Here is a 13255-nt window from a genome sequence, read left to right as displayed (position 1 = left end):
AATGAATCAAAGGAACGCTGACAAGTACGAAAGTCTGCTGACGTCACGTCTGCTCCCGCAGTTCCCGCCTCTCTGCCCTGATTAGGCCGCTAAGAATTTAGCTGAGTGAATTCGGAGCCTGGTAAGACGGATCTGCAGGATTTCAGAAACTGAATCAGGCAGGTCCATCTGCTCTGTAAGGTTAAGGGGTCACTGGTCTTTGCTAGCTTTGCATTCATATGAGTTAGCTTGAACTGTACAAAAGCTTTGACGCACCTCTACAAAACATTAAGAGCTGCATCAGTATGTTACGTTTGTTTTTTAAAATATTTATTCAAGAGTTGTAACAACACTGCTTGCTGATTAAGTCAGCATGTTTAGCTAGGCTCCAACTTGAATCTGAACTTACAGGCGTGAGAGTGATCTAGATATGGGAGTGTTAGCTATAGCAGGAAAATACAAAAAAAAATTAAATTAATTTCTTTCTGCTAATTTTATTTAATAACACCAGGGTTGGCCCAGCGTTTTGGTGTAGCTAACACACTGTATGGAAAACTGACAGATTGACGGCTTTTCAGAGTGTAATGTAACTTTAGAGCTCTCTCTAGTGGTTGGTAGCAGCATAGCATGTATTTTACACTACAAAAAACTAAAATCTTATCAAGTGTTTTTGTCTTATGAGCCACATTCAACATATTAGTCCAAAAAAAAAGTCGTGTTTCAGGTTATTTAAAGTAAAAAATGAGGTCTAAAGTGCTTGTAACAAGAAAAATTTGCCTGTCTTGGTAACTTTTCTAAGTAGTAACTTTTCTTTTGTTCCATTATCAGTTTTTTTAACATGTTACAGGCAACTTAGAGCTTATTTTTTACTTTAAATGACTAAAACTAAGACATTTTTCTGAACTGGTCAGGTGAATGTGGCTCATATTAAGTCTAAAAAGACATTTTCCACTAAAAATAAGACAAAAACACTTGATAAGATTTCAGTTTTTTACAGTGTAGAGGGTCAAATTAGAAAGTTTTCTCTGAGATAACAGGCTGCAGAAATTAAAGCAATCATCTAGTAAAAAATGTGGTAACAAAAGCATAGAAAATGTTTTAAATCATGTTTTTTTAAGATATCTTTCACATGTGTTGTCGACAAAACAAAACCAAGGAAAAATCAGAGATCTCTATAAGGTGTTAACTAATAAGCACGTGGGTGAATTAAATGAAAAACAGGGTAATGAGAAACATTTAGGTGGAGTAATGTAGCCTGGAGACGATGACATAAAGTCCTCAATGGTTTGTTTCTCAGGTGAAAATGGATTCTGTCGAACCCTCTGCTGTAAGGTCACCGTGGTCAATAAACAGATCGCCTCAGTAAAATCTTTCCACCTTGGGCCTCGTGTGTTAAAAACAAAATAAATCCACCCCTGAGAAGCCGTATAAAGATAACACTGATCTTTCACTGTAAGCTAATAAGCCTCCAATGTTTCCTCCACGGCCCGTCGGTAAATTACAGCGTCTGTAACCTAATCGCTTCATCCGTGGCCGTGTCATCTGCTGGGTGAGCGTGAGCGCGGGGCTGGAGGCAGCAGGCAGACAGCCATGTCCTGTGATTAGCTGCTTGATGTATGCATGAGTGCACCTCGGCGTTGGATGGAAAATAATAAATATAAACACACGACTTGTGCTGAGACAAAGGGTATTAGTCTGAACTGTCAGGTAGCTTATCGTCTTAGAGGAGCTTTAAGCTTCAGGAAAGTTCTGTTTGAAGAATTCTGATGCAGTTTCTTTTCTGATTTAGAAGTTAAGAGAAGGATAAACACGTTCAACTTGAATGATATGACAACAGAAATGCAGAAAATAAGCATCAAATGTGTTCTCTTTGGTGTGACGTTCATTAAAACCACCTGAAAGGGAGTCCAGAGTGAAACCTGGTTGGATTAAAGCTCCTGTGTGAAATTTTTAGCTGGTTTTAAAACTGACTGAAATTTACAGTGATGCCTTTTTATGACTTACAAACCCAAACTAAACCATTTTGAAAGCACTTCTTTTTCCCATATTCTAATTTTTAATGGTTTTATCCGCTGTGAGGGGGGTAGGTGTCAGACCATGTGATTACAACACTTTCTTTTTTTGGTTCCTCCTAGAAAAGGAGCTTTTTTGGGGGTCAGAAAACACAACTAATGGTGCGTTCCATTCATATTCGGAAATGGGAAGTCAGGCGTAGGAGTGATGTCATCTCCGAGTCAAAGTGTTCCAGTTGCCAAGTCAGAAAAAGTTGTGAAACTTGGGGGTGGTGTAGATGCTCCGGTGGGCTTTCCCATGCGGAACTTGTAAATTCCGACTCTCTAGTACAAATGGAATGCACCATTATCCATGTATAAGACAAGATAAGATCACTTCCTCCACAAGGGGGCGCCAAAACTGACACAAAACGTTCCTTTTCTTTACAGGAGCTTTAAGTTGCAAAGCTACTTTACAAAATAATCAAAACTGGTGCAAAATTTGATTCTCACCCTCATAATTTTATTTAATGTGTGTGGAAGTCTATTACTTAACATAGCAGTATCTTGAAATCTTATTAAGTGCTTTTGTTTTATTTTAAGTGAAAATTGTCTTATTATACTTGTTATGACCAGTCCAGAAAAATGTCTGTTTCAACTCATTTAAAGACAGAAATGAGGTTTAAGTTGCGTGTAGTACATAAAAAAAATCAGCCAATAGAACAAGAAAAAATTGCTCAAAAATTTGCTTAAAACTAGAATAATGACTCAATATTTCAGTCACTTGAAATTAGACATTTTTCTGGACTGGTCCGGTGAATGTCGCACATATTAGGCCTAACAGGCATTTTCAATGAAAATAAAATACAAAAAAAAAAACATGATAAGATTGCATTTTTCAGTTCTAAAAAACTAAAATTAACTCTGCAAAAACAGAAATCTTCACAAGATTTTGTATCTTATTTCTAACAAAAATGTCCAATTAGACTTTTTACAAGAAGCATTGATCCAAGTCCAGAAAACCGCCGTTTCAAGATATTAAAAGTCATAAATGATGCCTTAAGTGTTCATAAGGTGTTAAAATATCTGCCTATAAAATAAAAAACAATAGAATTAATTTAAAAAGCATTTCATCTTACCATATTGGCATTTTTCTTTTTACACTTTATTTACACTTTATTTACAATTTAGGCTTATTTTTCGTCTTTATATATCCTAAAATTTGACATTTTTATGGACTTGATGCATAAATGTTTGTCAAATTAGGCTAAAAAGTTTTTATTATGAGATTATTGACAGAAAAAAAATAGACTTTGGTTTTTGGACACTGCAAAAAACTGAAATCTTATCAGTTGTTTTTGTCTTGCTTTCAGAATAAAATAACTTTTTCAGACTCAATATGAGCAACAATCATCTGAGCAGCCTAGAAAAATGTCTTATTTCAAGGTCTGAATTACTTGTAACAAGTAAAAAAAGTCTGCCAATGGAACAAAAGAAAAGTTACTTGTATTTAGAGATTATTCAAGTTTCTTTCTTACTTGTCTTTAAATAACTTGGAAAAAAAACAAACATTTTTCTGGACAAACCAGGTGATTGTGGCTCATATCAAGTATAAAAGGACATTTTTACTCTAAATAAGACAAAATACAGTTTTTTGCAGTGCAGCATACACAGGATTTAAATATTGTTGCTTAAAACAGAAAGTTTAATTCGACAGTGCGTTACATTTCATAAGTAAATTAACATTTTTAAATGTGCAGTTGCTTTTAAATGTAGTTGTAAAAATTCCAATTAGTCTTGCAAAATAGCAGAAAATCAAAAATACTAGAGGAATTCACTTCAAACATGAAAGCTTTAGTTAATATAAATACATTTTCTCTACTTTTACAGCTGGACATCTTTATTTAATTTTCTTTCTTTCTTTCTTTCTTTTATCGCACAACTTTGCAACTCTACACTGCAACTCTTATCTTAAAATCTGTTTTAACTTCTTTTCTTTTAATTTCCTTTTGTTTTTTTTCTTATTAATTTAATCTGCTTTAAAAGTGTTTATTGTTATTGTTTATTTCTAATATGTTTTCTCTGTAAAACACTTTGAATTGCCTTGCTGAAATGACCTTTATAAATAACTTTGCTTTTCTTTTCAAAGTTTTGAATGTAAATCAACTTTCCCTGAATGACTCATAGATGCTAAAAGTTTTCATTAACTTTAAATATTTTGTTTCCTCCTCGCTGTTTTTTCCATCAAACACCCCAAACACAGAGCTCTTACCTGTCGTCTCGTCGGTTACGGAGCTGAATGTGCGTCTGCGGCAGGTGATCTGATCCCTGCACAGCTGTTGATCTCCTGTTCTCTGCTCTCCCTTCACACGGTGACACCTGAGCAGTCGACACCTTTGGCTCCGAGCCTCTGACGCTGCTTCCTCATCCATCTTTAAACGTACCTGACATTCACACTGGACGCTCTGCGACCACGTGAGGAGCTTTATGGGCCAACGTTTGGACGTCTGTTGTAGGTTTGTGGTAGTTTTTTGAAAGAAAGCAGAAGCTGCTGCTTAACTTTAGCGTTTTTAACAGATTTCATCCACTCATGTTTGGCCCTGACCTTGGGGAAAACCAGAGCAGACGACAAGAATGGTCTGAATTTTCTAATTCACAAATTAACATTTAACGGCTGACAAAACAGTTAGTGAGGAAGGAGACTAAATCCTGTTGGCAAATGTCACGGCGCGGCTGAAATCTGATTTTTCAAAGGATTAGTTCGACTCTGGGAACTTTTTATGGCAAAGTAAAAAGGTCACTTTGCTGTTTTAGTCGATCGTGGAGCTCAAAGTTTATTTTCTCTGGCTAAAGCCAACTTTTGGTCGGATGCATTGGCAGATTATGGTCACAATTAGTGGCGTGGAGATGCTGACGAAGGGAGAAAAGCTCCTCTGATTCATGTGAGGGATTAGGGGAAATCAGACATTGTTTCCATGAGTGGATTGAAACCATATGAGAATCGTTAAGTTGCCGTTCATTTTCAGGTTTATCTGAAAAATTCAGACCCTAATTTCAGATCGTGTCCCTGAGAACACACAGTCCTCTCCATCTTACTCTTCTTTTGTTATATAACTCAGATTCCTCCCTGAACGCCGCGCTGCCTTCACGCCTCAGAAAGCCTGACTCTCTGGCACGCCGTGGTGTCTTATGAGCCGTGTGGCACATCCAAAGGGTCGCCGCAGGCCGACCTGGATCCGTTACATCCATAAACTCATCGGGGGGTCTGAGTGTATTTGGCTTGGCGGTGCAGCATTTGTTTCCCGCCGTGCTCGCTGAAGCGGCGTGCCAGTTTATTATCGGCTCGACGCACACCTCCACCCTCCAGTGTCCGTGATGTGACACATTAGAGCGTGTAAGATTCGCACGAGGAGGGATTCGTCATTTTTTCTCCTTGGCTCAGCATCTTCTGAGGGCCCAGATTTGTTAACGTCCTCGGTGATCAATGCTGAAACATAAGCCGCGGCGGTGTGAGAGTGAGGCCACATTGATTGTTGATGTTGGACTTTGTACGCCGTATTGAAGTCATATATCATCCAGTTTAATATACGGCTTGTGTAATATTCTGCTCTCAGAGGACGGTTTGGATTACTGACTGTTCATCGAGCAGGTCAGCTTGACCCTTAAAGAGAGGGTACTGTGTTTTTTTAAGCTTTATTCTGTCCCTCTAGGGCCCCTGTAGTGTTTTACTTGATTGACAGCTCGTAAAAAAATCCTTATATTTTCACACTGATGATTTAGAAAGCCAAAATTCCTACCTCTGAAACTCTTTGTTTTAGCTGCTGTTTCTTTAAGGCTCCCAACTCCATAAACCCCCTTCCTTCTGATTGGCCAGTCTTCTGGAGGCCTGTCAGGGGCGGGGCTATGAGCAAACCTTGGTGTTTGAGGTAGAATCTCATGAGAATAAGAGCTGTGTTATGCTTTCCGCAGCGTCTCTTGGTGTCCTTTCCCAAACTGCAGGGGGCAGTGTATCACAAACCTTGGTCTACCAGAATACTAAACAAGAGTCGAAGAAATTTGCCTTTTGTTTACAACATGACGTATCTGTCCTGGAGATTTTTCCAGGTTATTTTGACCGATTTCTCCTCTCTGCCGAGAGTGGCCACAATTTCACGCCATGAATCATTTACCACTTGGTTATCACCATAGACTGTATATAGAGTGGACAGTATATAATATTTTTCTTTCTTTCGAGAGTCTAATCACTTCCTGATTCTACCTCCCGACATATTTTACAATCCCCGAAAAGAATACACGAGAACGGCAGCTGTCAACCATCATTAAACGTTACATAAAACCTCATTTTTAACCTCTTATAACTGATGAAAACAAAACTTTTCAGAAAAAAGAGGACTTGGATACATGGCAGCCAAATCATATCTTCAAATCACCACAACAATCAGACGTGAGGAACATTTCTACGAGGTGTATTCATTTTTTAAAGTTTGACCACAGCCCATCTGGAATGACTGGGGAGATGGATTTTTAAACCTATACTGCAGCCAGCCACCAGGGGGAGCAGTTTTTGTGGAGACCTCACTACGAGTAGAGTAAGCGGACGTCCATTTTTTTTTCGGGTCTTTGGTTGTCACGGTGATCTCTGTGTGAAGAGTCGTACAGATGCCTGTATTTCTGCACTTCAACTACGAGGAGATCCTGTTCTTTCGCCATCTTGCCCGGGCATCTCTGTCTGACAGGTTGGAAATTTTCAAGTGTGTGCAGTGCGGAAATTTTCCTTGTGAAAGGGACCACACGAGGAGGCATAGGTGTCAGATTCTGACTTCTTTATCAATTCCCCTGTGATTTGTTTTCTGTGTCAGCAACATTTAATGAAGTTTATAAGTGAATGAATATGAAACTGGTCACTAAATCTGGATATGTCTGGACGGAAATAAACCAAACCTCAGAGAGCGCAGACCTCCACTGAGCATATTGTGATTGTCACCAACTCTTTAGTCCTACTTTAATGTTATACTTCCTTTCAGCAGACTGTCTGCTACAATTTGGTGTTAGTTGCAGGTTTGTACAATAATGTGTTTCCTGACAGTGTTGAAAATTATGATGACCCAGTACATATTTCATATTCCAGATGTTAGTATTCAGAATACTGTCAGGATCTGGATCGCACTTTTACATCTATCAGAAATTATGGTGACCTTATCTTGTATTGTTTTGCAAAGCAATCCGACCATTTATGGTGGAGTTATATACACATATGGTGAAAACAGCCCTATCTCACAATAATAAAGAATCCTTTAAAAAAAATCTGTGATGAAAGTTGAAATTTTACCGATGTATGCTAACCGCTAGCATGTCAATGCAATTTACCATATATGTAAGCATCAAGCTAGCTTTAGCTTGTTTATATTTTTTTTGGTAAATAAGGAGATTTATACAATGTTGAATGTATCGAATAGGAATCTTATAAAAGAGTAGTGGACAATTCTTTGTGTGTTTAATTCTTCAGTAAAACTTCAGGTGGAAAATCCTGAGTCAGAGATTTCTTGGGAAACTGTTTGCTAACTTTTAAGCTAAGATAGCTGTAGCAGACTAGTCAATTGAAAGATTTCTTATCGATTCTTGACTGGAAACAGTTTTTGTTACCCATCCCTACTCGGTCCAGGGACTTCTACAACTTATGCGTATGTAACACCTGTGGAATAAAACCTAATCCTCTCTTGGCTTCGTCACTCTCAGGACGAATGTGCAGACGCAGAAGTGTAAGAGCTGTGTCTCTCCTGCCTCATTAATACAGCTGGGTGCCCTTCAGCGAGGCCTTTAACTCTCAGAGGAGCTGCTGGAGCTGCTCAGTGGTCAATAGTTTTACTGGAAAGTTTCCACTTCCTGAGTGTTTGAATAGGAGGAGAACTTTCTTTGAAAAGAGCACATTGATATTTGCAGAACACCTTGTTAATATTTCAGAAACTCAGAGTCTTATTTTTGATATGGTCACACTGTGGCCTGTTAAACGCTGTGAGACAAAGGCGCTGATGTTCTGCTGATTGGTGCGTGGGCCGCACAGAGGTGCAGTGATTAGGTTTGCATGTTTCACTCTGGCTTCCTCCCACTGTCCTAAACCGTACTTGTTCAGTTCGTTGGTGGCTCTGAATTCATCCAGAACCCAAAGTTCTGGAGTTACGTGCTCATAACGTGTCATTTTTCAAGCAGTTTAGTACGGTGGCTGGTAGGTGTCAGACAATTAGAGAAAACCACACAGAGGAAATACAGCCACAGCAGAAGTTTTACCTTTAACTTTCACTTTTTTTTTTTTTTTTAATATTTCTATGTTGTTTTTTATTGTTGTATAGGCAACCAAATCAGGTTTGACTCAGTTCAACATATTTTCAGTGAGATATAGCAACTTGAAAAGTGCTCTACCAAACAGTTAAGCAGTCAGTTAAGGAGGTCAACTTTAGCGGTTTTCTGACTAATGGTTTTCCCAACCGACACAGAAAAGTTGTGAAAGTAAGTAAAACATTGTTTTCCTTTTGAACTTCAGCTACAATAAATACAGCTAAAGTGCTAACCTTATGGTATGACTGATTCGTAAGCTAAATATAATATGACACATGTCAGATTTTGTGAACCCAAAGTAGAGGTGGGCGATGTATCGCAGGTTGTTGCACGTGAGATGTATAAAATGACTAAATCGCAACCATCGAGCAAAAAGTGTCACGTAAATGTTCCCAGACGTCAGAAAGTAATTCCTTTCAGAGTTTGACCTCTTTCACTCTCTGCTGCTCAGCTGGAGCTCCTCTCACAGTGAGCACCAGGCTCCCACCCACCCTGAAAACTCTCTTGCCCATGCATGTTTCTGTATTCAGAGAAGAGGGGAAAAAGTTGCTTGTATTTCTCATCAGTTGCAGGTTGTGGGTTCTTGAGGCTTGTTTTGTAGTGTAGCTGCTTATTTGAACTTTTTTGCCGTCTGTGTTATCCCTGCCTGATTCTGTCCCAGCTCTCAACAACGAAAAACAAACGCAATATATTCTTAAGTTTCACTTTCGTTTCTCTGCGCTTGCTGCCCCTCCCCCTGTTTGCCCTTCAGCGAGAGCGCAGTTGTGCTCAGCTCGAAACATGATGGCAGACAGGAGTTTTCTGTTATTTTACAGTCGAATACCAAAATACTGCAATATAATAATATAATCTAATATAATATAATCTAATCTAATATAATATAATCTAATCTAATCTAATATAATATAATAAAATATAATATTATATAAAATTATATAATATCATATCATATAATACAACATAATATAGTATTATAAAATATAGAATAATATAATTTTATACAATATAACATAGTATAACATGATACTATATTTTGAAATATTATATTGTAACATATGGTATAATATATTATAATATGATATAATGTAATATAATATATAATACAATAAAATACAACATAATATAGTATTATAAAATATAAAATAATTTAATTTAATAAAATATAACACAGAATAAAATAATACTATATTTTATAATATTATATAATAAAATATAGTATGATACAATATAATATAATATAATATAAGATAAAACAACATAATATAGTATTAAAAAATTGAAAATATATACTTTAATATAATATAATATAATATAATATAATATAATATAATATAATATATTCATTATCATACAATATGATTTGTAATCAGCCAGTTGAATAAATCTGAATGAATTACTCTACTGGAACTTAAAATATGTAACTACACACAGTTTGGTTTGAAATAAAAGTTTTGCTTAACTGAACCTGATTGTGTTTTTCCCCTTTTTGCATGTATATATTAAAAATCTAACTGAAGGATCTGCTTGAACCATAACACAGCTGTCATTTTATACATCAAAGCATTAAATGTAAGATTTTTAAAGAGATGGGGAGGAGAAAACAGAATGTGGAGTTGAATATTGTGTATCACAATACAGCCTTGAGATATCAAGATACTGGTTTTTGACCCTATCGTGCAGCCCTTACCCAAAGTTTGTTTGGCTGTTTCACCTGTATTGAAGGTAACATTTCTTTATTTAAATTATGAGGAAATTAGTTGTGATAAACTTTCCTTATATCAAAAACTTGACCAAATAAAAAAAATATGGACTTCAGACTTAGTATCTATATCTCAGCGTGTCTGTTATTTTAATATAGTTTGCAATTGTTTGTGTCACAAACTTAGAATTCTTGACATATGAAGCACAGGACAGTGAAAGCATCAAACCCCACATTGAGCGTAGGCTGATTTCTTTTCTCTCTGCTCCTGTCATGTCACTGTTTGACCACTTGAGGGTGCCAGAGGACCACTCTCCTCCTCTCCTCCTTTCCTCTGTCAGCTCCCATCAGCACATCCTGTTTGTTGGTGTACGCTGTGTGCTGAGAGAAAAAGGGAGAGTGTGTGGGCTGGCTGCTTTTCAAGCCCTCCTGGTGGTCCGTTCTTCTTCTGTGGTGTAATCACCTCTCAGTCTGAAGTGCTGACTCATGTCTCCCTGCTGTCACAAACTGAGGGCTGCACTCCGCGGCCTCTCAGACGTCTCCCTGGCAGCACACAGGGTCAGTCTGAGACGCTGAATTCAGCTGTGGGGATGTTAAAGTGTTTTAAATTTAACATTAGAGTCGAGTTGATTTGAGACCAAGACGCAGCAGGACATCACAGGCAGAGATAACGCCGCCTGATGGGAGAAGCAGAGCTGATTTCACACGTTCAGGTTTCATGTGAGCGTGCCAACACGCCGAGGACTCACAGACATCTCTTGGCAGTTTGATGGTGTTGCACTTTGTGGGATTTAAATGCAGAGATTTATATCACTGCATGAATTAAAAGCAGGTTCATAATGACTTTATTGTTCTGAGACTGCTTTGGTATCAGCAGGGTGGGATCACACACACAGACGGGCCAAATGTTTCACATATTTATGATTCTGTCAGAATGCACTGAGATGTTACGTAATCTGATATTATTGGCTTTTAATCTGACAGCTGACCACAACTAGCCTGTGACCACATTTATCTGAATGTCTTCAATAGACAGTGAATTATCCAATTAGCAACTTCTTCCACAAGGGGGTGCCAAATTAGAGGCAATGTTTAAGTACAAGAGCCTTAAGGAGCTGACATGACTTGATTCATACAGTCTCTGGATGGTTACTGCAACATTTAACAAGTTTATTGAATCCTTACATGCTCAACTTAGGATCTAGTATTTTAACTTTTAGCTCATGGTTTCAATTTAGTGCCTCCAAATCTTACAATTCATCTCATAATTAAATTAATCTCATAATTTCAGCTCAGTGTCTTGTTGTTTCCACTTTTAATCACATATTTATGGACTAATATTTTTAAATCTTAATGTTTTATCTGATAATCCCAACTTTTTGTCCCTTTTTAAAAAGTTGTATCAAATTATTTAATACAGTATTATTTGATTGTCCACTCAGTATCTCATTATTTCAACTCTTTTATCTCAAGTTTAGCCCAGTTCCTTTTCTTATTCCGTCCTAAAAAATATTGACTGAAAAAAAAAAAAAAAAAAAAACATTATTTGTAGCAACATTATTTCAGATGGAATTTTTACAAAAATAATAATAATTATTATTATTATTATTTAAAATAAAATAAAATAAAAATCTTGCTTGTGTTGACAAAAAATCTGCTAAATAAAATTGTAGAATTGAAGAATTTTTCAGTGATGATTCCAGAAAAATTTCTTATATCAAAAAATCAAAGCCAAAAGTGACTCCTGAAAGTGCTTGTAAAAACAAAAAACAAAAAAAGCCAATGAATTAAAAAAAAAAAACTTGTATAGTTTCTTCCAGGACATTACTTCATACCCTTTAAAAGAACACATGCTTTAGTTTTTTTGTTTTTGTTTTTGTTTTTTCTTTTCCTATCTTAAAATAAGACTGGACTTGTCAGATGAAAGTGGCTCATATTAAATCCAATAAGACATTTTTACTGAAAATCAGATTTTTTTTTTCAGTGTGCACTGGTTCATTTTGGTTATTTTAGATCCTTAATTCTAAACCTCGTAACCTCTGATCGGCCCCATCTCCATTTAATTCAAAAACAAACATATGTCCCTCTAAAAGTAATTTTCGACAGTGTGCGGAGACTCCGGGCCACAAGGTGGCAAGGGAGTGCAATCAAAGCAGATCCTCCTTTAAGCATCTTTAACAGGGTGATGTTGGGTTGAAAAATGAATTTTTTGGTGGTTAATTCTCCAATCATCAAAAATATGGGTGTGCTGTTTGGCAATGGAAGCAGCATTTCGCACCATTCATTCAGATTAGCCTATCGACCTATTCCTGGGAGGTAAAGTAGATTTTTTTTTTCAGGTGTATAATGCTGTGATATATCTTAATCTATCCTTAAGTTTCTTCTGCTCCCGGTAAGACTGCACATTTCTTCAGAAACTTGTTTTCACAGTGAAGATTAGATTGACTTGACTAGTATGGACACACAAGCAACCCTACGGAGGCTTCCAGTCAAATACATCTCTACGTATAACCATTAAAACTGGTTAATAATTGTGTTTTCTGATGGATCAGTTTAGCTTAGGTAAAATGAAAAATACTAAAGCTACAAAGGAACTTCATAATTCCATAAAATCTCTAACAATAAATTTGTGGTTCACGTTCATTCATCAGACTAGAAAACATTATTACAAAGGACTAAGAGTATTTGGTCGACAATGAGACCTTATGTTTTACCACCCGTCTAGCGTCTCCAGTTCACACGCCATCCGTTTGCTGTGAGGCGTGTCCCATCTGTGCGGAGCGGCCGGGGTGCCGGAGCTGCTCCCAGCTGGAGACCGCGCAGCCATGTGGCAACCTGGCACCTCAGAGACCAGGACGCTGAGCAGACTGCATGTGAGGGCTTAGAGGAAGGGATGATGCAGCATGATGTCGACTACACCTGTTTATGTCAGCGTTATTCACCGGATGAAGGGAGGGTTAGGATTATATCTACACCTTAAATTCTGCATTAATCAGGTGCCTTCATTTATTTTCACATGATTTGTTCCTTTAATTGCTTTCCCGTCCTGAAAAAGGAGCTTAACATGTCATTTTAAAACATCAGATTTAATCGGGGTTGAGGATTGTAACTCTATACCGCTGAACTCTGAGAGGGAATGACTGATGTCCAGCGCTGAGAGCTGAACAGACGGCTGATTGTGTTACCACTGTAAGTCTGACCTCAGTTTCCGAGACACCTGAGAAAGCAGCGAGATAAGAGTGTAGCTCACTGT

At 37.3% G+C, this 13255-nt stretch overlaps 1 protein-coding gene across 2 annotated transcripts in view; it reads left to right on the top strand.

Moving 5' to 3' along the window:
* Positions 1-13255, top strand: part of LOC141790520 (uncharacterized) — a 48790-nt gene that overhangs the window by 2011 nt on the left and 33524 nt on the right. The window contains exon 1 of one of the 2 annotated variants that reach the window (XM_074670440.1): positions 4435-4486. The exons of the other annotated variant lie outside the window; for it this stretch is intronic. Coding sequence (XP_074526541.1) covers positions 4458-4486 — 29 coding nt within the window. The 5' untranslated portion in view covers positions 4435-4457. Of the gene's footprint in view, positions 1-4434; positions 4487-13255 lie in introns of those variants that run through there. 2 annotated transcript variants of the gene reach the window in all.

This window comes from Halichoeres trimaculatus, unplaced genomic scaffold (genome assembly GCF_033239565.1).
Source record: "Halichoeres trimaculatus isolate MK-OKI-2021-1 unplaced genomic scaffold, fHalTri1.1 fHalTri1_scaffold_5, whole genome shotgun sequence".
In the NCBI taxonomy this organism is placed as follows: domain Eukaryota; kingdom Metazoa; phylum Chordata; class Actinopteri; order Labriformes; family Labridae; genus Halichoeres; species Halichoeres trimaculatus.
Note: the sequence above shows the minus strand (reverse complement) of the source record. Positions and strands in the feature narration are given on the sequence as shown.